Genomic DNA, 26,337 nt, shown 5'->3' on the forward strand with positions numbered 1-26,337 from the left:
AAAGCTGATATAGGGCTTTGTACTATCAGAGATTTCAGACATCCACTGGAACATACCACCTGTAGATAAGGGAGAATATGATAAAATTGAGGAAAAATTTGGGGATGTGTTTTGCTGCTTCTTACTTTCATCTAGGGAACGGAGGGATAGTTTTTGTGTCCAGCTTTCTAATTCCCAACACCGAAATTGTTGTTCATGCTTTAAGAAAACTTAAGAACATAACTCATTTTACATCTCAGTATCACAGCTTTCCAAAGGGTCATTTCCAGTCCACTGAGCAATCTATTCAAAACATTTTAACCCGGCAACTTCTACCCACCCATTTGTCAATCACTAGTGTGGCTCTTGAGAAACGCGGTCTCATTTTTCAAATCAAAATCTAGGATGCAAATCCTACCCACAGGACAAAATTATTGTACGTCCTAGAAAAAAACAAGATGGCCTTAATTTCACTATAGTGGGAAAAAAGAAATGTGCTTTGTAAAAGCCCTGAATGTCTGAGTTCACAGCAGGGTCATGGTTCAAGATGCCAAGTTTGTATCTAACCCGGGTATTGTTGGGTGAGCGTTCAGAGTTGATCATTTACTAGCCCGCGGTACCGCTAGGACAGCCAGTTCTTCACTCATTCATTCAACAAACATTTGATATTGATCAACTCCATTGGGAGCCTTAGGGATGCACAAAAGATTCAAAGAGGCCAACGCTGCTTCAAGAGGACTTCAGTAAGTCCAAACGACCCGATTTTAAAGACCAATGAAGGCAAAGGGAGAGAGAGTGACGGCGCCCGGAAAGTTTCCGTAGAAACTTGGTAAATGCCAGCCCTCGGGCGCTGGGAGGGCGGGGACACGGGCCCACTGGAGGACGCTGCCTACGGGCTGGGCTGGGTCCCGGCCCGGGCTCCAGGTCCCGCCGCCTCCCGGAGCCACGCGGCGCCCGCCCTCGGCCCAGCGGAGGCGTCGGCCTGGTCCGGGGCCCAGGAGAGCAGCATCCGGGCGGCAGCGGGAAGGGCGGCCTCGGTGGCCCACCCGCGCGGGGCCGCAGTGCGGGGCGCTTCAAGCTCCTCCGACTCCAGGCAGCGCGCGCACGCACCCGCCGCGCGCCCAACCGCGCCGGGCACCCGCCGCGCGCTCCCGCGCAGCCCCGGCGCCCTGGGCCCCAGGCCCCCGGCCCCTGCAGGCCGTCGGGCTCCACCGCACTTACCTTCCTTGGCTTTCTTCCTCCGGGCCAAGGTCCCTCCGAGTTTCCCCAAGAAGGAGTCATCTTTCTTGCGGGACGGGGGCGACTTAGGAGTGGGGGACTTGGGGACAGAGGGCGACTTCTGAGGGGAGGTAGCCATGGCGGCGGAGCGGGCAGCCGCGGGCCGAGCGGGACGCCGAGCTGGAGCTGGGCGGACGCGGCGGGCGGCGGCGGGACTGAGGCTGCGGCTTTCCAAACGGAAGCGGAATTATTCCAAGCATTTGAGGCAGCTCACGCTCGCCTTTCCCTTCCCTCGCTCCCTCCCTCGCGCCGCCCTCCGCCCTGGAAGGAGCTGTGCGCTGGGGCCCGAGCCCCGGCCCGGCCTGCGCCCCTGGGCTGGCCGGAGCAGGGAGGATGCCCCGAATCTGCCCCGCGAGCAGGACACGCGGCCTAATCAGTTTGGGTGTATGTATAACCCTCCTGGCTGGGAGCGCCGGAACCTGGAAGACTGCACCCGGCGCATACCCTAGCACAAATCAGGATCTGAACCGAACCTGCTCTGTTACTCTCTCCCAGCTGCTTGGAGGAGCTTGTTCTTCTCCTGAATTGCTTATAAAATTAGCCCATGTCTTGTCCTCATGAAAGAAAGCGAACCAAAATGTGTTCAGGCCGCATCAAACTGGGCACCACCATTTTCCCTGCATTTATCCATGGCCATCACCCTCCTCTTCTTCCATCCAATAACTTTGAAGTACATGAGGGTAAGGCCCAGGCTTATTCTTGCAAGACATCCATGTTTCTAGCAGCTCAATGGCTTGTACAAAGGAGAATCCCAATGTTGCTGGGAACCGGCAGGGGAAAACAACCATGGGCTTCTCAGACACCATGTCCTTCGGGTCAGGTATCCTACCAAACAGGGGGACTCCCACGCTCATTTGGAATAACAGGGTAGTAGTAGTCACACAAAACATGATGTTTCAAGGACTCCTATTGGAAATGATTCAAAGGCACACTATTGCATTTGTCCACCTTAAGTTCTAGCTTGGGTTCTTGTTTTTGCCTCTCACATACACTTACTCAGGTGGCACTTAGCAGCTGTTTCCTCCCCATCCCTTAAGCTACTGTTGATTATACCTGGGTGACCTTCTGACCCAGAGGGGCCTGGCTTGAGGTTACATAAACTGAATCAAGACTCTAAGCTGGATAACTATTGTCAGAAGTTGAGCATGGTAGATGATCATGCAGTCTAGAGTCGGGATTGGTTTTTAGTCACACACATGGAAATGAGTGAACACACAGAAGAAGGGAGCAAAGCAGGGTGCTCAGGAGGCCATGGGGTCCTAGTGACTGCCTGAACCTAAATCTCTCTCCAGTCCCAGGTTTCAGTCCCCCCAGAACCAGCTGTACTTCCTTCCCAAGAGGTTTAGTAAAACCTTCTAATAGCAAACCCATTTAACCTGGCCTAATCAGCAAAGTGACAAGCAGTAATTCCTGAGTAGAACCAATATCTAACAACAAGATGGTCAGTAGAGCCTCAGCAGAGTATAGGTTCATTTTATTTTTGCTTGAGAGTCATAATTTTACCTTTTTTGAAAATTACATTTAATTGGTGCCTCTTACCTAGCAGAAAGTGGAAGAGTCGGGATGTCTGCTGACCTGGGAAAATGCCTACATCCCTTCCCCGCAATCTTAGAGATGGTGGGAAGCGGCAATGAAATTGAATTTTGATTACATCATTAATCGTTTTTGTCCAGGTTATCAGACACATAAGGATGTCTTCAAAATCTGACCTCCAGCCCTAGAAGCACTTCTTAATTACAAGACATGCAGTACAATAGCTTTTTTTTTAATGTTGAAAAATAAAGGGTATATTTAGAATTAGACAGCTGGACTCTGTTTAGATGATCCCAATTGTGTCGGCAATGTCCAAAGCATCATAATTAGGAGCTAGTCAAACATATCCCTTTTATGACGTCAATGTCATAGAGCTTCTTTACATCTTGTTTGATCTGGTGTTTGTTGGCCTTGACATCCACAATGAACACAAGTGTGTTGTTGTCTTCTGTCTTCTTCATGGCTGACTCGGTGATCAGGGGGAACTTGATGATAGCATGGTGGTCACACTTGTTTCTCCTGGGGGTACTCTTCCAAGGATATTTGGGCTGCCTCCAGGGTCACAATGTCTTGGACCAACAGAAGGTAGGTGACATGCAGATCTTCTTTTTATGACTGTGGACGCCCTTCAACTCTGCCTTCTTGGCCTTCAAAGCTTTTGCTTTTGCTTCATCTTTGAGAGGGTCAGGAGCTTCCTTCTTAGCTTTTGGCTTTTTCATCTTGGTGAAAAGCTCATTCCCTTTGCTGAGACTCCATTTCTTCCTCTATGAAATGAAGTAATTGGAACAGAACAGTGGCTCTCCAACCTGACTGGCCATCACAATCCTCTGGGAGTTTACTACAAACATTAAAAAGTTAATCTCCAGAAATTCTGATTTATTAAATCTGTGGAGAAATCAAAGGATATGTATTTTTAAAAATAGATTACATAGGGCGATTTCAGCGTAGCTGATTCACGCACTGATGTTTGGGCACTTAGGGAATCTTATGGTACTAAACTTCTCTTTCACAAATTGCTGAGATCTGCACGCAGAGCTTAGGTCCTAAATATGGTATGATCAAGATTACCCATGGAGATCCTTTAAGTTGCCCACCAGAGCTCTTGCTTACACAACTTTCCTTGCTAATTGTTATGATTTTCACTAAACTTTGAAAACCACAGAACAAAACTGAAAGGAAGAACAGTCTTGATCGTTGAAACCTGGCTCCCAGAAAATACCAGCAAAACAAACTGTGGAAAAGGCAAAGCTAACCTTCCTGTGCACAGTGATAAGGGGAGCTCCTCCTTGGCAGCCTTCGTGGTAACTCCAGAGGAAGACAAATTGGGATATGCACCAGGTTTTAAAACTGGCCTTGCAGTGGGTTTGGCCAGGGATCATGATAAGATTGTTTAGGATCAGTGGACACAAGGTGAAGCTTTCAAAGAGTCTTAGAGAGTAAACAGTCGTTTTAATGGTATCTATTGAAAAGTCTAAGGATTTTATGTTGATTTCAATGAGGACTAGGGGGAAGTTCGTGAAAAGAACAATTAAGTTTTTTGCAAATTTTGTCTTTCTGGGCAAGGGGTTTTTAGAATAAAGATCCATAATGTAGGCAGTAAACTGTATGAATATGAGTGGTTCCCCAGGTCTCAGTACTATGCATGTATCTTGCCTTCTAAACATTTCTGCCTCTAAGATAATTATTAATCTCTTGAAAGCCTGATGGGAAATGCATGGGGAATTGTACATCTGTGTTACTTGAAGTGCAGTCCATAAGCCAGTGTTGATCCAGAGCCTATTATTGGTCTTGAAAAGATATAAATGCAGAAATTGTAGTTTTAGAAACTTTGATAGCAATTTAACAATACAATTCTATATCTGTTTAATCTAAGAATAAAAACTGGAAGCTTACATTCTGAATGTCTTTTCATGTTATTTTTCCAGTAATTCTTTTACAAAAATATTTGTCTTTGCCAGATTGGTTCTTTACCACACATCCTTTGATGTGCAGTGTTCTAAGTTACTCCTGTTTGCTTAGAGTTCTTATACTCTCTTTGGCATAATTCTTTTTCTTTTTAATTTCTTTTTTAGTTGTAGATGGACACGATACCTTTCTTTCTTTCTTTCTTTCTTTCTTTCTTTCTTTCTTTCTTTCTTTATTTATTTATTTATTATGTGGTGCTGAGGATTGAACCCAGTGCCTCGTACTTGCAAGGCAAGTGCTCCACCACTGAGCTACAATCCTAGCCCCTTGACATAACTCTTTTAGAATCTTTATGGATATGACTTGATGTGGATTTGGTGCAGAAGATTAAGTGAAAGAGTATATGGAAAAGTGCCTTGCACAGGGCCTGGCACCAAATCTTATTTAGAGATACATACCACACGTTGTTCTTCCATAACATGTAGAGGAGAACCTGCACTGGTTTTCTCTCTTCTAAATAGATGTTTCCAATTATGGCTTCCACCAATTAGCTGGGCTCTTGTGCTTGATCACTGGTTTCATCCTACCCAAGGGTTAGATAAATTTACAAAGACAGTTTATGCATTAAATGTTTGATGCTGTGAAGTTCTTCTGAATCTCAAGACCAGTTACTCTTGGAACCTAGGCTTAGACAAATTGCTCTGGGAGAGAATAATCCCAGGTTCCAATCCTAGTTCCATAACTAGGTGATCTGGAATATACTGCTTCCCTTTCTATACTTTCCTTTCCATCATCAGTAAGAAGTCAAGACAGTAACTGCTAAAGCTGAACATTGGGGGTCTAGGGAGGCCTAGGGATGTAGCTTAGCAGTAGAGCAATTGCCTAGAATGTGCCCTGCCGTGGGCTGGATTCCTAGCACATACACACACACAATGTAATGTTGAACATCACAACTTCCTTGTGCACAACAATTTCAATTCTAGGTTATAGACATAAAAATTAGTCTATTTGTGAACCCAGATACGTATTTTAGTAAGTTCATTGTAACACCATTCAAGTTGAATTATGGTAATAGTCACAGTAATGAGAATGAATAATTTGCAGCAATAGAATGTATCTTACAATATAACATTGAGTGAAAGAAAAAAAAACAAAAACAAAACCAGACACCAAAGAGCACAGACTATCATTTTATTTATAAATTCTAAAATGGGCAAAACAAATCTACATTAGAAGTTGGGATAGTGATGGAGTGTGGGGCATGAGGGAAGCTATTGGAGCTAATATTCTGTTTCTTGATCTGACTACTGGTTGCAGAGATTTATTCATTTTAAAAATTAATGGACTTCACATTTGATAATTTGAGCAACTTCCTGTATGCATATTGTACTTTAATAAAAATTTACTAATTTATCACAAAAATATTAATATTTTAAAATGAAGCCCCATAGGATCCCTTTTAACTCTGTGGTCTCCTTTTCTAACTCCCTGGGTGTTCTATGTCACTCAAAAGTCCATAGGTCCTAACCTAGGTCAGTCCTGTCACCAGCCCTTACTTTAGGAGATTTTGCTGCCTTCAACCACCAAGCAATGTTCCTGTTCTGTTCCTGTTCTGACCTTGTCATCTTCCCTCAATAATTCCAACAGTCAGGCTTTGTGGTTCACAAGGCAGGAGCACGTGGTAGTGCTGGGTGTGGGTTCAAATCACCATTCTTCAGCTGAACATCTGTATCCACGTGTGTAAGTTCCTTATCCTCTCTGCAGCTCAGTTTTCTAATCAGAAAATGAATACTTACCTCATACAGTTGTCGGGTGGACCAAGAGATTTAGTATAAATAAGTTACTTAGCTCAATGCCTGGCACATAAGTCTCAGCTCAATAGATATTGGTTACAAGTATCTCATTTGAGTCTCATAAATGATGTTATCATCACTTCCATTTATATGGACAAATAATTGGAAACTTGGAAAGTTTAAATAACTTGCAAGGGTTTACATCATAGCCAATAATTGAAATCCTAATACAGGTCCCTTAGGGTCTGTCCTTCCAGCTATCCATAGAATCCACGATTTTTCATTGAGATGATAGTCTCAGACTGTATTAGAATAAAGACTATGTTTTCCAGCTAGGTTTACTCACTTCACGTGACCACCTTCTGACCAATGGGATGTAAGCAAAAGTTGTGGGGCAGCTTCCAAAGATAGTCCTAAAAAGATAGATGGGAAATGGGTATTTGACTTCTGGTATTACCAGACTGTCACACAGACCCACCAGCCCATTGAGAATGACTGGAAAAACTGGACAACATGTAAAATAAATCAACTTGGGAGCATTAGAAAGCAGTGAGATTTACAGGGCCAAGGGGAAACCCCAGAGAGGTGAATCTATCATATGGGGACAATTTCCCCCAGAGTCGTCTACCAGTTTAAGGGGAGGCAGCAGAGAGGGCAAGCAGGGCAGCTGCCACCCTCACCAAGTAGGCAAAAGTTCAGACACTGCCACGCCAAGGGGCTCCCAGGAAGAGCCCTCTCACTTTGGTTTGGGACTCTTAAAAAGAGTACACTCTAGTAGATGAAGGGAAAAGTAGGACATTTTCAGTTTTTAAAAATATACTGATAACATTTGTTATTAGCTGACCCAAACAAAAAGAAACACTAAAGCATATGGCAGAATGAAAATCATCCTAGGTGGAAGCTTGGTGACATTGGGAAGAATAAAGGACAAATGAAAGGGTAATACGTGGGGAAATCTAACAGCATAGTAACTTTATGAAATAACAGAAATAAAATCTTATAAGGTTTTTAAATATATAAATAAAATTAAAATACACAAAAACAAGCATTCAAATAAGTGAGTAATGAAATTAATTGTTTTAAAGTAGAGGCTTTGTCTATGAAGAAGTGAAAGAACAATTGCAATTGGACTTTGATAAACCAAGAAGCTTGCTGCAATCTCTAGGGTAACCATTAAAGGAATAGTAAAAGACTAACTCTTAGTGCAAGATAATGGAGAGAAAATTGGCATCTAGGTGCTCCATTTAGGCAGATTTCATAATGTGTCTGTAGTTGCTATTTGTCATATATGTGTCGGCTTTTCTTTTGCATTCTGTTTTTATTTTATTGTGATTTTGTTGTTGTCATATAGTTAAAAGTTAGGGGTAGAGGTAAAACAATCCTCTCAAAACAAACTAAGGTAAAACTCAAACCGAAAGAGGCGGTCACTTTAGGAAAAATATCTTTTCTGAATATGAATACCTTCTGCTATGAGTCAAACTGTGTCCCCTAAAAAACAGTGAGTTGGGCTGGGGATAGCTCAGCTGGTAGAGTGCTTGCCTGGCAAGCATAAGGCCCTGAGTTCAATCCCCAGCACCACAAAACAAACAAACAAAAAACAATAAGTTAGGTCCTAACTCCTGTACCTCAAAGTACAAACTTATTCAGAAACCACGTCATTGAAGATGTAATCGCTGGATATAATAGCAAGTCAAGTCATACTGAAGTATGGTGAGCACTGAACCCAGTAACACTGGTGTCCTTATGAGAGGAAAATTTGGACACAGACATGCAGAGGGAAGACAATAGGAAGCTATACCGGAAGGAAGGACATGGCCATTGGAGTTATGTGACCACAAGTCAAGGAAATGCTTGGAAGGAGCAAGGTAGGATCCTTCCCTAGAGTCTTGAGAAAATATGACAGACACCTGGGTTTTGGACTTCTAGCCTCCAGAACTGTGAGAAAATTAATTTCTGCTGTTTGAAGCCACCTAGTTTGTGTCCTTTGTTACAGCAGCCATAGGAAACCAACACGCCATCTAAGGGACAAAATGGGATCCCTCCAATTATGAGGATTTTACAAAAGCTCTGGATCCCAATCAATAATCAGAGGTTGTTTGACCACATCAAAGCAGGAACAGGAGAGAGAAGCGTGCCACAGCCTCTCGGGGACTTCTTTGATCACTGAAAGCGAGGTGTGCTTTCAGGATGAAAGCAGTGTGTGAGAGATGAAAGGCCCTGGAGCGGAGGGGTCTTAAGTGACAACCTTGTGGTGGAACATTCCCCCTGGGGATTCTGGGATATTAGCAGTGGCCTTTGAAGGCCAGTCAGCGAGCATGCCCTCTGGGAGTCCTACTTGTCTGGGCGAAGGCGACCTGGATGGTGAGGGTGGGGTAGAGGAGCAAGGGCTTCTCTTGGTGGGCAGGGAGGGCATGGGCCAGGAGGAAGTCAGAAGACCTTGACTTTAGTTGGCAACATGGTGGACAGAAGGTGGGATGTTTTCGACGGTCACACAGGATGATGTCAGACAGCCTCTGATCCAGCCATGGAGGGATGCATCCCAAATACTTCGAAACAGATGACCTACTTATCTACCCTTCAAGAGTCTCCTAATGAACTGTAGTTGTTAGTAGAAGGATTTCTTCCCATTAGCATGATAGCTGAGTACCAGCCATAGAGGTCAGATCAGTAGCTCCTACCTGAGTCATCTAACAGAGGAACGGAGAACACATCAGGGAGCAACAGTAGGGGCTAAGATTTTAGGGACAGAAGAAAGCATTTGTGACACACTTCAGACCCAGCCAGGCAAGGAAGAACACCTGGGCCCCAGTGATTCTATTGGTGTGTGGTTCCTGTCACTGGCTACTGAGATTACACCTGAAGTCTTATCTGTCCTCTACCCTGAGCCTCCCCAGGTCAGTGTGAGCTGGGAGCCAGGTCTTCTTAATGGCTTGCCATATCCACCTGCACCCCACCTCCAGACTTACGTGACCTGCAAGATTCTATATTCTCATCTTTGCAGGGAGAGATATTAAAGCTATTCAGACCTCTCAGATGGTTTCTTTAAGAGAAGAAAGTTAGAAGCACCTCTAGCAATGAGCTGGAACCAAGACTTGAAGACTTGAAAAACACTCTTGGTCAATGGGCATGCAAGAGGCTGGGTATCTGGTCAGCGGAGGCCAGTTCAGAGAGACCGTCCCTTGAGAGATTCACATACAGAGTGGTGCATCAGGTGACATCATAGAGGGGACAGTACTGGAGGAATGGTACCTCCCGGCCTGGCTTACCATTTACATCGCCTCCCATGGAAACTGCCCATTCTGACCTGATCCACTGAGATGCTAGTGCCATTTTCTGTTTCTGCTGTTGGGATCTGAATTGCTCACAACTCACCCTGACTATTCCAATTATAAATTTATATTCTAGCCTTTCCCATTTTAAGATTGGAGTCTACACACAGCAGGCTGCCTCTTGTGAGGAACCCTCGAGGGAGGGCAGGACTGTGGGAGGAGGGCAGGACCAGCGCCCTTCACAGCGAAGACACCGAAGCTCCACTGAGTGGTCCAGTGCCACCCGGGGAGCAGCGTCCCTGCTGGACTGAGAGCCTGGAGTAATTAACGTGACTAGCCAGGGTGACTGTTTAGAAGGAGCATACTTGTTGGTTTTTTTCCTGGAGCTGCTGATTCATTTTTAAACTACACATTTATTTTGTTTCCATATACTGTCCCAAATTATCATGGACTCATCCTGCATTCTGGGGATGGGAAGGGAACTGAAGTCTTAATCCACTGGTGGTTTTAGAGCGACTGCCCAGTATCAGGCTGTTTGCTCTAGCGGCACACCAGACCTGGAGGGCTATTTCCCCCACCCTCACCCTCTGGGCTCCTCTTCCTCCTCTGCATAGTCTCCTAAGGGCTGGCAAAAGCCACCTCACCTTGCTCTCAGCAGATGCCTCAAACACTCCCTTCCTGCCTTTCCTCTCACATGTCCTTGGCCCTGTGTTCTTGGCCTTGGGACTGGAGATTTGATGATGTAGTACCTGTGTCTTAATTTTAGGCTGAAGTATCCCCAAAGTTCATGACTCTGACCAGAGTGTTTGATCACCCGAGAGGCATCTCCCTGGAGTATGGTGCTGGGGTGGGGGGGGGATGACGGGAACCCATCAAAGACAGGAAGGGAAGGAGCAGGTAAGCACAAGGCACGAGTCTAGGAGGAGACACAGCCAAGCTGTGCAGCCTGGTGATCAAGGACCCAGGCTCCAGAGGCTGACAGCCGGGTCTAGTAGACCTGGGAGACTCTGACTATCTTTACAAGTGCCTGACCATCTTTGTGTAAAAAATGGGGATAATGCCTATCTTAAAGATTTTGCTTTCAAGATTACGTGGGATACATGCACTTGTGGAATTTATTACAGCACCCCGCAGGTCAGAACTGAATTCTCTGCAGCCATTACTATGATCGAGATCCAGGGGCTTCCTGGAGGAGCTGTGATGCCACTGCTTTTGTTTTGTTCTGTTTGTTTGGCACTAGTGCTTAACCACTAAGCCATACGTATATTTTATTTGGTAGAAACAGGGTCTTGCTGAGTTACTTAGGGCCTCACTAAGTTGCTGAGACTGGCTTTGAACTCGCGATCTTCCTGCCTCAGCCTCCCAAGTTGCTGGGATTACAGGCGTGTGCATCACGCCTGTTATGCCACTGGTTTTTCTTTATTTTCTTTCCTTTCCCTTTCTTTTTCTTTCCTTCCTTCCTTCCTTCCTTTTTCTCTCTTTCCTCCCTCCATCCCTTCTTTCCTTCTACCTTCCTTCCTCCTTCTTTCCTTCTTCCTTCCTTCTTTCCTTCCTTCCTTCCTCCTTCCTTCCTTCATTCCTTCCTTTTTCTCTCTTTCCTCCCTCCCTCCCTTCCTCCCTTTTTTCTTCTTCCTTCCTTCCTTCCTTTCCTTTCTTCTCTCTCTTTCTTCTTTTCTTTCCTCCAGCTTCTGGAACTGAACCAGGGCCTCATTCGTGCCTACTTTTCTTTATTTCTAGAAATGAGCTGGAAAAGGTGTGAGCATGAAATTACTCAGTATGTCCAGAAGGCTCAGGGGTGGCCAGCTGCAGCTTCAGCTGTAGCAATCTGAGCCTCTGCAGCTCCTGAGCAGAAAGAGGGCAGATGAGCCCCAAGAAAAACTTATAAAGTTCCATCAAAGGAGATGGGAGGTCAGTGTTTGCAAAACAGAAACAACTGTGTACATTTTCCATCGATATTCAATGGAAAAGTGAATCCCATCAAATATTTGATCAAAAGCTTCCAACCAGAGGAGGGGAACTTAAGTAGAATGAGCCTTTGAGTGACTGATGTAGTGATTTCAGTGCATTACCTGCTTGTCTTCTATAACTGTGCTGGATTAAGAAAGAACAGAAGAAAACCAAACAAACTTGGTCCTGAAAGAGTGTGAGCTGAAGGTCGAGGCCAGCTCTGTGCAGAAGGGAGTGTTCCTGATGAGTGAGTGGAATTCAAAACCAGGCTCCACCAGGTAAGGAGAGGGACAGGGAGGCTGGCAAGGACAGGTCCCAGCCCGCAGAATAGCTTTCTTTGTTGAGAGAATGTACCTGAGGCCAGTCACTTTGCTCCTCCTCCCATTTGAGTCCAGTAGAAAGGGACTCAGCTTAAATCCTTCCAGGTGCCCCAGTGTAATTGAATGTCCAACGTTAATTCATTGACTCCCACATGGGATCAAAGCTTTGTCCCGGTTCTTTCACTGAGAAAAAAGAGATGAAATGGATGCTGCCCACAGAGGGGTCAGACCAAGCCTATATGAACTTGTTTTGATTCATGAGACACAAAACCATTTATTTTTGGTTCATTTCAGTATTTAGAGCAGCGAACATATAACACTTTTCCATCCACATGAATAGTTCCCAATTGTTGGGGTGAATTAATCTTTTACAAGCTACTCAGCAGTGAGGTAAGAAGATAAACAGTAGGTGAAATTGTACACTTTCCCCTGTACATGAACCTACTGATGACAATCAACCCCTACATTTGAGCTCCCCACATCCAGTGACTGCCACTCTCTCTGTTCATGTGGCGGTCCCAGCTGCCCCCTGCCATCTCTGCCCTGTGAAGGTTGTTCTCTGAACAACCACCTGGGTGGGGCATGCTGCCATTTTCAGTTTGGAAGGAAAAGCCTGTAAATCTGCTTCCTGGGAAGAGAAAGACATTGCTGAATTGTCATTTGCCTCCAGAATGCAGAAAACATCAATTTCATTGTAGCTCATCAGAGTTGGAAACACCTGCCACTTCCTTTCTCAGTTGCAATTAACGTGCTGCATCTCGGCATTGATTGATTCCAAGCAGCCTAACACTGCCAAAGTCAAGGTTTAAATGAAACAGTACAACCTGATATTATTTTTCACAGTTTTAGAAACACGAACTTATTTTTATTGCCAAAGAAGCACTAGGATAGTGGGGGATATAAACCTTTGTGCTCGAAATAAACGTGTGTAGACTAGATTGGTGCTTATAAAAAAATATTTGTTTGTATTTGGGCGGTGGTAGTTATTTCCTGATCTTTGTATTTATTTGGAAGTAGAGAGGGGGATTAATATTCTTTTTGTATCTCTGCATTTCGCATAGGGCTGCAGAACCCCGTGGGCATTCATTCAGAGAATGTTAAATAAGTAGGTCAATAAATGAATGGTTTGGTGGTGTGAGGTTTAACTCAGTCATAGAGCACTTGGCTAGCATGTGTGTGGCCTTGGGTTTGAGTCCCAGCACCACAAAGAATTTTTAAAACTTAAAAATAAATGAACGAATGTTTTGGGAGAGCATACCTAAGAACTGTCCTCTTGATCCAACTTACATAAAATTCTAAGCTTATAACTAGAGTCTTTGGCTTAATTTAGAAGCTGTGGGAGATTGACTGTGAAATATAACCTGAGGCTGGGGCTTGATGTCCCATTCAGAGTCCTAAACTGTTCAGCCTTGACATCTCCACTAGTGCTGCTCTTTTACAGGACAGTGAGTTCTGTGCATTTTCAAAATAACCCTGCTCATGTGGCATAAAAGAAACTGCCTTCACAATGTACAACATTTGACATTTTGAGGGTCTTAGAACATTCTCCATTGTGGATAAGGAATGGAATTACTTTAAGTAGTTCAACAGCCAAGATAGTTGTGTCCTTTTGGAAATGTAATTGGCATGGAGAAAGCCAGCCTAAGTAGAAAACTGTTTGCTATGAGGTTTGGGTCTTAAACTAGGCCAGATAAGGTTAAGCTGTAAAGCACAGAACACAGTCTGTGGAAAAAAGTGAACAACTTGCTGCTTTCATGATCAGGCCAAGAACCACCTTTCCTAGCACTCTTGGGAGAATCTTGCTTTTGGATGGAACTATAGCAAATTAAAATAATTAATTCTTTTGCATAATAACCCAGACACTACACATTTTGGTGTTCTCTGTTAAATGCATGCAAGCGTCAAATTGTACATTTTTATTGAACTGGTGGGAAAGTTGATGCTTAAGTATTGCTGCATATTCTAGGATGAAAAGAGAAAGTATACATTTTTCTTAAAATGAGTAAACATTCCTATGTATCCATATTCTTAAATGCCTGGTGGCTGAAAATATTATTTCGATGATCTTCTTATACCTTTAATACTATACAACTCATTGCCCCAAATATCTGGGTTATTTGTATATTCAGTAGCTTATATACTAATAGCTTAGTACTCAGAGGTCTTCTCCAAATTATAACATAAGAAAACCAGACTTAGGAGGCAATCATATTATGTGTTTACTAAATATACAAATAAATACAATAAATAGCCAGAAGTATGAATGATTGATAGAAAGATGCCCCCACATATTCCCTAATAATATAATTCAAGACACTAGAAGATGAGATTCTTGAAAAAGAAAAGAAAAAGGAAAAGAAGAAAACACAAGAAAAAAGAAATACAACCTTTGGAATTTGGTATACCATGGAAAGGTTGCATTTAAATACCATCCAAAATGTTGGCTGACTTAGGAAGTCTGTACACATTTCATTTCTGGTTTGTCAACTGACCAGACTGGTGCGCACAGACAGCATCTCAGACAGAAGTGGTTCATGGGTCAGCTTATGGTGAGAAGAATCTGGTCTTGAGTCAGAACCAACCATTGTAAAGCACCTTTGGTCTAATGACACATCTAAACATTCACAGAAGCAAGTGGCTAGAAATACAAAGGTTTCTTCAGTCTCTGTCTTGTCAATAACCATCTAAATCTTCAAACAGTTTCACCGAGGGAAAAGAATCAATTATTTCATGACACATCACCATTTTAAACCTCCCACTTCTTGGTTCCCATACGTACTGTCAAAATGTCCCAGGAATCCCAGCATGGCAGTGCATAAACCATCTACCAGCTTTTTTTGTATATAGAAAATATCATACAAAAAAAAAATCCATGACCCAATTTGGGATTGGATAAATTAAGTGTCTGCCCTCGCTCTACCTAGAAGTGTCTGTCAAGCTCCTGGGCAATCCCTGAGAAAATCAGAAACACTCCACTGTCTGGACCCGAGACAGCCCCACTAAGAAGCACGCCTGTCCTGCTACCACTACTAGTGTGTTTTTAGTAGCAGCGCCAATCTCACCAATGTTTTATCAACAAATGGGTTTCCCTCTTTGCCATCACCAACACTTATTTAAAAAGCACTTCAAAAACCACCCATTTCCTAAAAGCGCTTATCATTATGTCCCAGAGGCCACAAGCAGAGGACTGGGGAAACGAAAAGCTTTTCTAAGCCAACAGGATTTGGTGAGAACTAACAATGTTGCTGGCATCAAGTTAAAGTTTTATTTCCTTCTTTAAAAAAAAATAAAATTAAAGCTCAAATGTTCTATTAAACTCTCATTGCTTATGTATATTATATTAAGGCTTATAAATACACCTGGTAAATTAAATTCGCCCTGGATTGAATTAACACCTGCTATATGAGTTATTTGCTTTTTGTAATCAGTAATCTCAAGGTTTCTTCTTCTTCTCTGGAAACACAATTTAAATATTAACCTAATCTTTAAACTGCTGCTGCTTCTTTCTGACATTTGGAAACTGGTCATCCATGCAAAAAGGGCAAATATGGATGTATTAATGAAAGGCAGCTTCTTAAAAATCTTAAAACATGTAACTCAATGAATTGGGAGAAAAATGGTAAAAGCACCTGTAAAGTCAGGTCTTTGTGTCACTTTCTAAGGAAAATGATACTGGTCATTTGCCAAGAACATCTCCAATCCGAGAGCCTGGCTGACATTGACTACCAGTTTCAAAAGTCTGGTTTTGGTTTTGGTTTTTCCATTGTAGTCTCTGGGAAAACCTTGGGAAGCTGTAGTTCATATGAGAGAATTTTAATTAGAAGAAAAAAAATGCACTAGGGTATAACTTTGATTCCAGAATGGGAAAGTGTGGTGGGCTGGGCTGGCTTCAGAGAGAGAGATGGTGCCTCACGTCCTGCTCAGCTGACAGCCCCTGGAGGAGATGAAGCTTTCAAAGTGCTGGTCTTCCGCCTTCTCTTTGAGGCGCTGTTCCTCTAAGGAGTCCACGAGTTTGTCCCTTTGCTCAATCACTTGCATCATCTCGGTGAGTATTTTTTGTTCCTCATTTCGATCATTCTCATCTTTCTGGCTCTCTACAGAAAAAAAAGAAAACCATCAGGCCTCAGGAAGATTGGACTCTGGAGAGCTCTTGGCATGACACTCTCGATTGTTATACGCTTGTTCTGCCCTTTAATTTCAATGGAGAAAACAAGGAGACTAATTTAACACCGAAAAACTGCCCTTAAAGTCACTGATTAGAAAGGAGGGTGCTTTGTGCAGTAGCCAGCTCGGATTTCATCTTGAGGGTATGTATGTGGCCCAGGGGAATAACATTTGTGAAAAAAAGCAGTTAGTATGCCTTGCCCACCAAGTCCCCAAACTTCCTCTCCTGCCTAAAAAAGAAACCAACAAAACAATGAAAGGTCTGTTTTCCATAAACATATCTGAGCCACAGCAAAGAAATCCTTGAGAGAAGTCTCCTAATGAATAGTGTGTGTCAGTGTCTGCTGTTTCTTTCAGAGATGAGAATCCTTTTGTCGTTTGCACTTAACGACAAATTGCAGCCTTTTGAGCAGAGACCACACAGAAGCCAAGTAAGGTTGAACTGTCCTGATGTCCTAGGACCAGGTTTCCAGATGGACTCTGCTTTCTCCTACAGCCTTTTGGAGTGGCAACCTTGTCCCTAATTGCCTGAAGCCTCCAATCCCCAGGGGACATAGGATTGTTAGAGAAGAGACCAAATTAAAAAGCAGGTGGTAATGACTTTCTGAGACTCAATAGAGGATTTTAAAGCCAGATTTAAGACCTGCCAACTGGATTATTGCCATGGGAGAAACCTTTCTAAATTCCTCCAGCCCCTCCCACTTATGCACTGAGGACAGGGGGAGAAGGTGTCACTGTCTCTCGTGGGGCTTCACGCTGGGTCAGGGAGCAGGCGGATGTGATGAGAGGGAAGTAGAGAAGCGCCATTCCCTTGTGCCTCATGTTCTATGGGAGGGAGAAGAGACAGGAGAGGCAGAAGGTGAGAGCTCTGTGTCTCCAGCTCTTCATTCTGGGCCCACAGTGGGCAGGGAATGTCATTTACTGGAACACTGGGGTGGAAGGACTCTTGCCTTGCCCCTCGGTCCACCTTAGGATATGGATAAACACAGGGCAGAGGAAGGGTATGGCTCCCAGATCTCTCCTATGTACGGTGTAAGCAGAGCGGCAGAGCAGAGAAGCAACTGCGTACCTTAAAGTGGCCAAAGGTAGCTGGCCAGTGGGCCTGCCACAGACTCTCCCAGGAGAGAGAAAAGTGACTTGACACTAGAGATGATGGTAGACTGCCGGACCACGCCAGATGGAGGATGTACCCAGATGAGGCCCAGTGAGCCAGGGAATGTCACTGAGCTCCAGAGCACACCCAGAGAATGACCAGGCCGTGGGTGATACAGCCATACAGCTTAGCTGCAAGTGCCAGCAAGAGAGTGGCACCCGATGACAGGAAGCAGCTCTGTGGGGACTTAGAGCACCCCACACAGATGCTTATGCCACCAGGGCATAAAGCTGCCTCTCCTCTTATGGCAGCACTCACCCTGGGGAGAAACCCAGGAGGAAGAGGAAGCCATCTTAAGACTTAGCATTTCATCCCAGAGAGACCGAGCATTTCCTACCAGGATCGTTCAAATGATTGCATCAGACCTAGTTTATCAGAGAGGGAAACTATCATTTCACTCTTTGCTAAGTAGTAGGAGGAAGCTTGCATGGAAGATGCGCTTAGCTATGGACAAAATCCATAGTGGATTTTATATGAGAGGAATGAGAAAATACCTGACCTTCACTTTTTAAAATTTTTAAAAATCTCACTAAGTTGCTGAGGCTGGCTCAAATTTGTCATCCTCTTGCCTCCTCTCCTGAGTCGCAGGGATTATGACCTCCGTTTCTTAGTAAGATAAGGAAAAATGCATCAAAGGTGGCTAATGGAGCCTTTGGTGGTATTTGTTTTACTATTTTGAAATAGAAAAATTAAAAATTTTTTTAGCAGATGTATAAATCAGACTGCACGCTCTGGCATGTTAACTTAGTATTTCATGTGTTGATGTTCCTTATTTAAGAAACAGCATAGAAAAATAAAATAATTCCTCTCAGCTGAGGCTTGTCTTGGACATATTTGAGCCCCTTCTGACAAATAAAAGGTATATACTTTTTTTTTTTTTTTGCAATGTATCATGCCAATTGAGTTTACCTCAACTTGTAGAATGGTTTCCTCATGTGCCACGCCCCAGCCTGGCCCATGCTGAGGGAATGTTTCCTTTACTGTCTCTAGTGCCTGGCAGAACAAGACCTGCCTTCCTTTGTGCTCCCAAAGCACCTGCTCTGGCTCCTGCTGCACTGTCCTGAGCTGTAATGACTGGTCTGGACGTTGGTCTCCCCAGTGAGCTCATAACTCCTAGAGGGCAGGGGTTGCTCTCACCATGCCAGGTCCACACTAGGTTCTCGGTACATTTGCTTAGTGGGTGAATGTATACGTGAACAGAGGTGCATGAATGATTTTGTTTCTACTGGCATTTGGCATGGGGAAAAGTGCTGCCTTCTCAGCCCAGCAGGATGAAGTCCAATGGGGACTTGCTCTGTGGGGGTGGGGGTGGGCACAAGGTGGGCTGGCTTTGCATTCACCTCTGCCTCTGAGGTTGCATGGTGGTGCAGGGCAGGGAGAGCACTCTACTCTGGGGTTTGCAGTGTGCTCTTGATGCACTTGACGTCCCTCAGGGGACAAAGATGTCTTTAATAAGTGCCCAAAACGTATCACTACACTCACCCTCCTTGAGCATTTTCTCCCTTAGTTTTTGCTCCAGTCTGCTTTGGTGATCTTCTAATTCCAGTTCTTGGGCCCTGGGTAGGAATGAAAAAATGTTCAGATGGTAGAAACACTGGCAAAAATGCTCACTGATAATAGCTACTCATTGATCAACCTTATTAAAACGGGGTCTTTGAATGTCTCTAAATTGGAATTCTGACTGCTGCTGGGATCACCTGAGGTGTCCACAAGGGTCTGGGGATATGCTGGACCTGACGTGGGGAGCAGCTGAAAGTTGTGATGGACTCTCAGGATGCTCCTGGAAGGCCATCGGACACCCTGTAAGGAAGAACAGGACGCAGGGAGAACAGCAAAGAAGTGCTTAGAATGGTATGTGGAAGAAACAATGACTATTTAGAACTTTTGTCTCCTTTAGATTTCAAGAATCACCTCTAAGAACTTTCAGGTCTCTGACTATTGTCAATAAGAAAACCAAAAGAAGTAAGCAGTGAGCTATTCAGTCCAGGAAGAGGAGATCAAACCTAGGCAGCTAAAGAAGAGTCAATGAGGCTTTGGAATGGCCATGCTGGAGAGCTGGGAACTCAGTCTTTCTACTGCACGAATAACTGAGCCCAGAAGCAGAGTGTGTCCTTGGTAAAGGCCAGCTGGGAGCTCAACTTTTCAGTGCCTGGGGACACCTACTGATAGCCGAGTGGTTGTGAAGGTTCCCACGTACCAGAAAGGCTCCCAAATGCTGCTCTAGAGCTCTCAGGACAAACAAGGACCCAGGCTAAGAGACCCTAGTTGAAGTCATGTGATCTCTAAAAGAGAGACTATAGAGAAAGAAGAGTTGAGGGTCCTCAGTGTACTTCTTTTCTGTCCCAGGCCCAGCCTGTTCGGCAAATATGTGTTCTTGTTTCTCTGAGCCTCACTGTAGGTCTTGGGTGAGATTTCTCAATGTTGACACTATTGACATTATGGGACAGATAATTCTTCATTTGTGGGGAAGGGGCTGTCCTGTGCATTGTGGGATGTTTAGCATCCTTGTCCCCTATTCACAGAGCATCAGTAGCTACCCCCAGGAATGACAACTAAAAATGTCTCCAGATATCGTCCCTGGTTGGGACCCCCGGGGTCAGGGATAAAAACCTTTCCCCTAAGGAGTAAATAAGTCCGCTACCCTTTGTGATCAGGTAGAAAGATCTGTATAATTCTGGGGTTTGGTTAGTGTATGGGGTTGAATGGTGATCAACCTCCACCCCGGCCCAAGATGTATCTGTGTCCTATCCCCTGGAAGTGTGAATGTGCCCTTATTTGATACAGGATCTTTGCAGATGTAATTAAGGATCTTGAAATGAGTACCCTCTGGATTATCCCAGTGAGTCCCAAACCTAAGGACAATTCTTCTTATATAAGGCAGAAGAGAAGACCCAGATACACCAAGAAGGCCTCGTGAAGATGGAAACAGTGTAGGGATACGGCCACAAGCCAAGAAAGCCTGGAGCCACAGGAGGTGGGAAAGGCAAGGAAGGGTCTCTCCTAGAGGCTTTGGAGGGAACATGGGCCCATCGAAACCTCTGTTTGGACTTCTGGTTTCCAGAGCTGTGAGAGAATAAGTTTCTTTTGCTGTCAGTCCTCTGCTTTGTGAGCACGTACTACTGTGGCCTTGAGAAACCAACACAGTTACAAATGCATCTGGACTCTCCTACTTGGTCACACTAGCTGTTGTCAGAAGGTGATGTTTTAATGTTCCATCTATTGACTCAGTTGTCTTATTTCCCACCTGGTTCAGAACTCAGGCAGGGAAAAGAGGTAGTATTTATTAGGTTCCCTCAAAAGACCCCCAGGGACCTCTCAGGGTAGGGGTGAAAATGAACCCAGACAGCATAGAGGAAAGCTCCCACACCACTCGTGGTGCTTGGTTGGTTTGTATTAAGTGTTACTTTCTTTCCCTCCAGAATGGTGCCGGTAGAGTGACCAACTTTTGCAGCAGAGTGTGGTGAGACATCTCTCTGCTTTCTGACCTCCTAACCAGGCTACAAGCCCTCCTTCAGAGAGGCCAGCCTGACAGAGTCCAGCCCTTCACTGTGTTAAAGCCACAGGAAGTGGCTCACTGAGTTCACTGAGCCTTTTCCACAATTCACACTCAGAGGCCAGGCATGACTGCCCCTAGTACATGGGCTTGGGGGACAGGGATGGAGCGAATAGCCTCCAGCTCCTTACGGAGGAAGAAACCTATTTCAGCTATAGGACTCCATGGAGAGAACAGAAAACTGAAGATTCTTCGCGCTAATGCCAGCATGATATGCAAGACATAAAATATCAATTTGCCTCAATCACTACTCTTTATGCACAAAGAGAAAAAATCCCGGGACTTCCACAGAGGAGGGGGAGCCACCCCCCAGCCCTCTGCTTTTAGGACTCGCTGTTATCAATGTTGCCTTACTTACATGATGAGCAGCTCCGACTCATATCGCATTAATTTATTCTTCTCCAGAACCAGCTTAAACCATTCCTGCAAAAGCTGTGCTTCATCCTGTGTCCCTGAATCTGCTTAAGAAATCAATGGCAAATGGGTTAGATTGGCGTTTCTCTCCCCATGAGCAAACTGCTTTGGAGCCACTTTAGCGGGCCATGTTTGTAGCGAGAAGGGCTCTGCAGGCAGCAGCTCCCTGGCACCCTGTTGATGCTTCGAGGTCATGGGCATAACAAATAAAACCTACTTGTGCAGGCTCTGGGGGGAGGGTCCCTCGGACATCTAGGGCATGATTGCTCTAGCTTCCAGGGTCATATGCCCTTGATAAAGTCCTACCACAAAGGCTGCTTCTCCTGCCTACTCGCCTGTCCTCCCTAAAACTGATGTGTGTATGTACATCACACCTCCACCAAAGACCCCTAGTGCTGGTTGCTGTCTCCTCTCTTTTTCTTCCCCCAAATCAACTGCCTTCTGAGTGCCTAGGTGGCGCGTGGCTCCTTTCGTCAGCAGGGAAACTCATATCACAATTGATAGTTGGAGTGGTGACTGGCATTTTGATATTTTGCCCAAAGATAAGCTAAGTGATAAAAAAAAATGGTATTGATTTTGAGTCTCATGTGGATAAAGTTATATTCATACATTCTTACAGCTTAGACTATGACCTATGACCCTCATTCAACAAAAGGATAATTAGGTCAGCATTGCTTCTTAGATTCTCAGTGTTAGACACTAAATGTTGAGATACTGCAATGTTAGAAGCTGGTCAGTGTTGAGAAGTGGCATTTTAATATTGTTCCCTGAAATGAGAACACATGCTGCATGGCAAAACTCATGGCTATTCTAGGATTTATATTGGAGGGTCCTGTAGGCTGAGGGAAAAACAATGCAGACAGAGGATTTGTGTGGCCTTGGCCATGTTGTTCAACATCTTGGAGCCTCTGCTACTCCTTTGGCTAAAGTGGAATAATAAGATGCGGGTGTAATATAATAATAATGAGCTTTCATTTATTTGCAGTGATCAATGACAGTTGATGGACTCTGTGCTTTACAGGCAACACCTCATTCAACCCTCATGATAAACTCAGCCGTGGAGACTCAGCATCACCACTTGGATAGCTGAAGAAATAGAGGTTCAGAAGACTGAGGCAAGTTGCCCAAGTTTATAGTCAGCAGGTGGCAAAGGACTGGTACGCCAGTGACTTTTAACCTAAGCCAGGGCTTTTCACTGCTATGTATGTCCCTGAAGTCATATGCCCCTGGCACTTTGCCCTGCCTACAGCAAGTAATTCATAAAACATGGTTCCCTTTTCTCCCTGTCTTTTTGACCACTTTCTTACTGATAAAGAAATGGGGGCCCAAAAAGATGTAGATACAATACACAAATCATTTATCTTATGAACAAACTGGAACTAGAATGCAGAATTTGATTTCTGGTCCATCCACCCATCCATCCATCCATCCATCCATCCATCCATCCATCCATTCATACCTGTTTGTCAGATACCTTCTATGTATCAGGTTCTGCCTTGATGATGGGGATTCAGTGATATGCTACATGTCACAAGAAGTTTGGAGGTACTAAGGCATAATGCCTGCCAAAAAAACTCTTATTAGACAATCTTTTGGATCAGATGGGCTCTAAGAACTAGAATAAGGTAGAATATTAGAAAATGGTCACAACAAAGCAATAAAAGCACTCTGGACATATAGAGGTAGGTCCATCATGGTCAGGGCATGAGCTGGGGTCTGAGCTGGCATTACTTTGGGGAGGAAATAATGAGGATGGAGGAGGACATTTTCAAGCAGAGGAAACAGCATGAGGAAAGACAAGGAGAGGAGAAAGAAGATGGTGAAGATGCAGACTGGGGAAGGTAAGAGGACAGGAGGAGTGAACGATGAGGCCTGGGGTGTATGGTAGACTGTAGTACACCAAGGAACACCGAAGATGGTGAGTAAAGGAATGCTATGTGGAGCTTTATCCAGGAAGGATTAAAGGGGAGAAAGGGAGAGGAGGGAGAGAAATGTGATGTTATTCTTTCTTAGGTATCTTGAATGAATGAACAAACTTATAAACATACTGAGGGCCAAGATCTCCTAGGCATTATATGTGGTGCTTGGAGACATGAATGGATAAACATTGGCTCCAGCTCCTCAGAAAACTGAGAGCTTTCCTTCCATGGAGAAAACCAACACTACATACCTAAGTAGATGATACCTGCTCCTTGCTATGGAAACACAGGGGGAAGTGATATCTTGTATAGAAGAAATGAGAGAAGGCTTCAGAGAGAAGACAACCAATAGGCTCAGTCTAAATGCATGAGTAAGAATTTGCCAGGGAAAAAAGAAGGTGGAGAACAGGGTGTTCAAAGGCAGTATGAATGAAAGAATGAAATGCATAAACCAGAAATTATATATAACCTTGAGGCCAAGAGTATATACTTTTAGACTCAGACTTGGGATCAAACTTTTATTCTCCTACCTACCACTGTGTGGGCTTGAGTAATTATTATAGCCTCTCTGAGTCTCAGATTCCTAATCTGTTGCAAAGATGCAGTGGGATTATGCACACAATGCCCTTGATGCAGTCCTGGCATGTACTTTAAGCTCTATAAATGGTAACAGAAATTATTAAATCATAAAATGTATATGGTAGAAGAACCCTCAGGGTCAGGTAGTCCAGCCATGGAGGTGATATAGGAATTCCTTCTACCTACTTCCTGGCAGGTGATCACTCCAGTGTCTACCATATTTCTCCACATAATGAGGGAGTTCCATGCTGTCTGGGAGCTCACTGCATGACTATTTTGGTAAGTACCAAAAACCTCCTTCTATTGGCCTTCAGTGGGTTGGCTCCTAGTCACTGATATAAGATTTTCCACTTGTAGGGACATAGAGAAACATAACTATATATTTTACATGAGACACCTTCAGTTATTTGAAGACAGGTGTCACAATTCACTGAAGTTGACTTTTTTCATAGTTGGTACCTCTGAATTGTTATCATTTTGTCATTTGAGGACTGCCCACATCATTTTTCTTCTAATTTTGCAGGATATGTCTTAAAAAAGAGTAAAGAATCAAATAAAATATCAACATTGCAAACAGAGAAACCCTCTTGCACTTTCATCCTGTGATCCAAGATTATAGAATGTTTTAGCATCCCTCTCCATTGTAACTCTTATTAACTTGCAAATGAACTCTGGTCTTCCAATGTGGTGAAGAAGTGGTTCATGTTTTATTTGTGCAACTGATCCTTAACCTAATTCAAGACTTTATATGTAATAATAAGTACCATATAATAATAAGTACCAGCTTATGGTTTAGATCTGGAATATTCCTTAAAAACTCATGTGTTAAAGACTTGGTCTCCAGTGCAGCAATGTCCAGAGGTGGGGCTTCTGGAAATAATTGGATCACGAGGGCTGTAACCTCATCAGTGGATTAATCCATTTGATAGATTAATAATCTGAATGGACCAGTGGGAGAAAGTATAAATAATAGGCAGGTGGATCATGGTTGGAGGATGTAGGTCACTGGGGGCATGCTCTTGGGAAATATATCTTGTCTCTAATCTCTGTTTGTCTGTCTCTCTCTCCCCCATCTTCCTGGCTGCTATAAGCTGAGAAGCTTCCTTCTGCATGTCCTTCTGCCATGATGTCATGGCTTACCTCAGGCCCAAAGCAATGGAACCAGTCAACCAGGGACTGAAACCTTTGCAATTATGGACATAAATAAACTTTTCCTCTTTCAAGTTGTTTTTGTCAGTTATTTTGGTCACAGTGTTGAAAAGTTAACATATATCTTCTTTATTTTTCCCATTATAGGGTAATCTTTTAAATATTTGATACAATTGACAAACTTTTTTTGGTATTATGCTTCTGAAGAATTAAAAATGAGCATCCTGTACCTTTATATTCATTGAAAAACAAAATGTCAGATGGGAATGACATTATCAGAGACCTTTCTCAACCCTTGGGTGAAGCTGACTTTAACTGTACCAAACTGTTATCATCCAAACCACATGGTTATATCTTGTCCATGAGACTGTTACGGGAAACTTATATAACAAAACAATTTCCCAAATCAAGTTCTATAGCATCTGCCATGTTCTGGCACTTACACAAATCTTGAAACTCCACCTAGAAAATGAAATGACATTTACTTTCCCCAGAATATCAGTAAATACCAATGGTTCCTAATAATCTCTAATTTTTTTCTAAAGTCTCACAATTTCTTTAATAATATTTTCTAGAATTTTGATAAGAATCAGAGTTCATGTTTCTTTAACATATGAAAAGTGGAAAGTATACTTATCTCTAGTCTTTTGGTTTTGGGATTCTCCATAAGTTTTCAAAGTCTGAGGCTACATCCGTAAGTTATTTCCATAGCAGAAGCTTAATTTGTTTTATCCAGAAAATTCTGACTGAACAATGCCACATCTAGACACTTGTCTACATGAACCAGTGTTCCCCTGGGTTTGGGGACCCAGATTCACAGCTCTCCCATTTCATCATCTATCCAGATTCAATTTCTTCTAGATATTTGTTTAATGTTTCTAGATTAGGAACCATTTTCTTTGACAGAGAAAACAGAAAAGCTGAGAAATGAAAATTCTGCCTTTTCTCATCATCTAACATGATACCATCTGCCACAAGCCTGGGCCTATCCCTTTCCTTGTGTGCAATCCAAAAGAAACAGCTTTAAAGAACTATTTTACCATCTTTAGAGTACTTTTTGTTGTTGTTTTTCAAATTCAGCCTCTTTGCGGCATTATACCCACCAGTTCTAGCCAGATTTTTTCTCCTGGATTACATGTCCCTTTTTCAATCTTATGTATCCTTCTAAAATCTAGTGCATTAGAGAAGTGCCCTGCGCAGCTCACCAACCTCCATTGACACTGCACTGAACAAACCCAAGTTGAACTGAATCATTCAATTTGATTTTTTTTTATCAATAGTATAGCTTGCAGTTTTATTGGCTGTACTTCATTTTTTAGTGTTTTCCTTTCTTCAGTAGTTGAAGTCACTGAGAGATCTTGGGACATGGAATTCTGTGCAGG

At 43.6% G+C, this 26,337-nt stretch overlaps 2 protein-coding genes and 1 long non-coding RNA gene across 3 annotated transcripts in view; 1 reads left to right on the forward strand and 2 right to left on the reverse strand.

Annotated features, from left to right (window-relative positions):
• Positions 1–1,509, reverse strand: part of Parva (parvin alpha) — a 150,460-nt gene extending 148,951 nt beyond the window's left edge. Inside the window, exon 1 of the mRNA XM_047516544.1 lies at positions 1,201–1,509. Coding sequence (XP_047372500.1) covers positions 1,201–1,336 — 136 coding nt within the window. The 5' untranslated portion in view covers positions 1,337–1,509. The remainder of the gene's footprint in view (positions 1–1,200) is intronic.
• LOC124958487 (uncharacterized) lies at positions 652–22,424 on the forward strand. The gene is made up of 3 exons (XR_007103900.1): positions 652–808; positions 16,125–16,331; positions 22,330–22,424. It is a non-coding gene; the product is annotated as an uncharacterized LOC124958487 (long non-coding RNA).
• Positions 14,226–26,337, reverse strand: part of Mical2 (microtubule associated monooxygenase, calponin and LIM domain containing 2) — a 208,942-nt gene continuing 196,830 nt past the window's right edge. The window contains exons 34-36 of the mRNA XM_047516541.1: positions 21,253–21,352; positions 18,824–18,897; positions 14,226–16,118 (exon numbers count right to left, since the gene is read on the reverse strand). Of these exons, the coding sequence (XP_047372497.1) occupies positions 15,934–16,118; positions 18,824–18,897; positions 21,253–21,352 (359 nt within the window). The 3' untranslated portion in view covers positions 14,226–15,933. The remainder of the gene's footprint in view (positions 16,119–18,823; positions 18,898–21,252; positions 21,353–26,337) is intronic.

The sequence above is a fragment of the Sciurus carolinensis genome, chromosome 11 (assembly GCF_902686445.1).
Source record: "Sciurus carolinensis chromosome 11, mSciCar1.2, whole genome shotgun sequence".
Classification (NCBI taxonomy): Eukaryota; Metazoa; Chordata; class Mammalia; order Rodentia; family Sciuridae; genus Sciurus; species Sciurus carolinensis.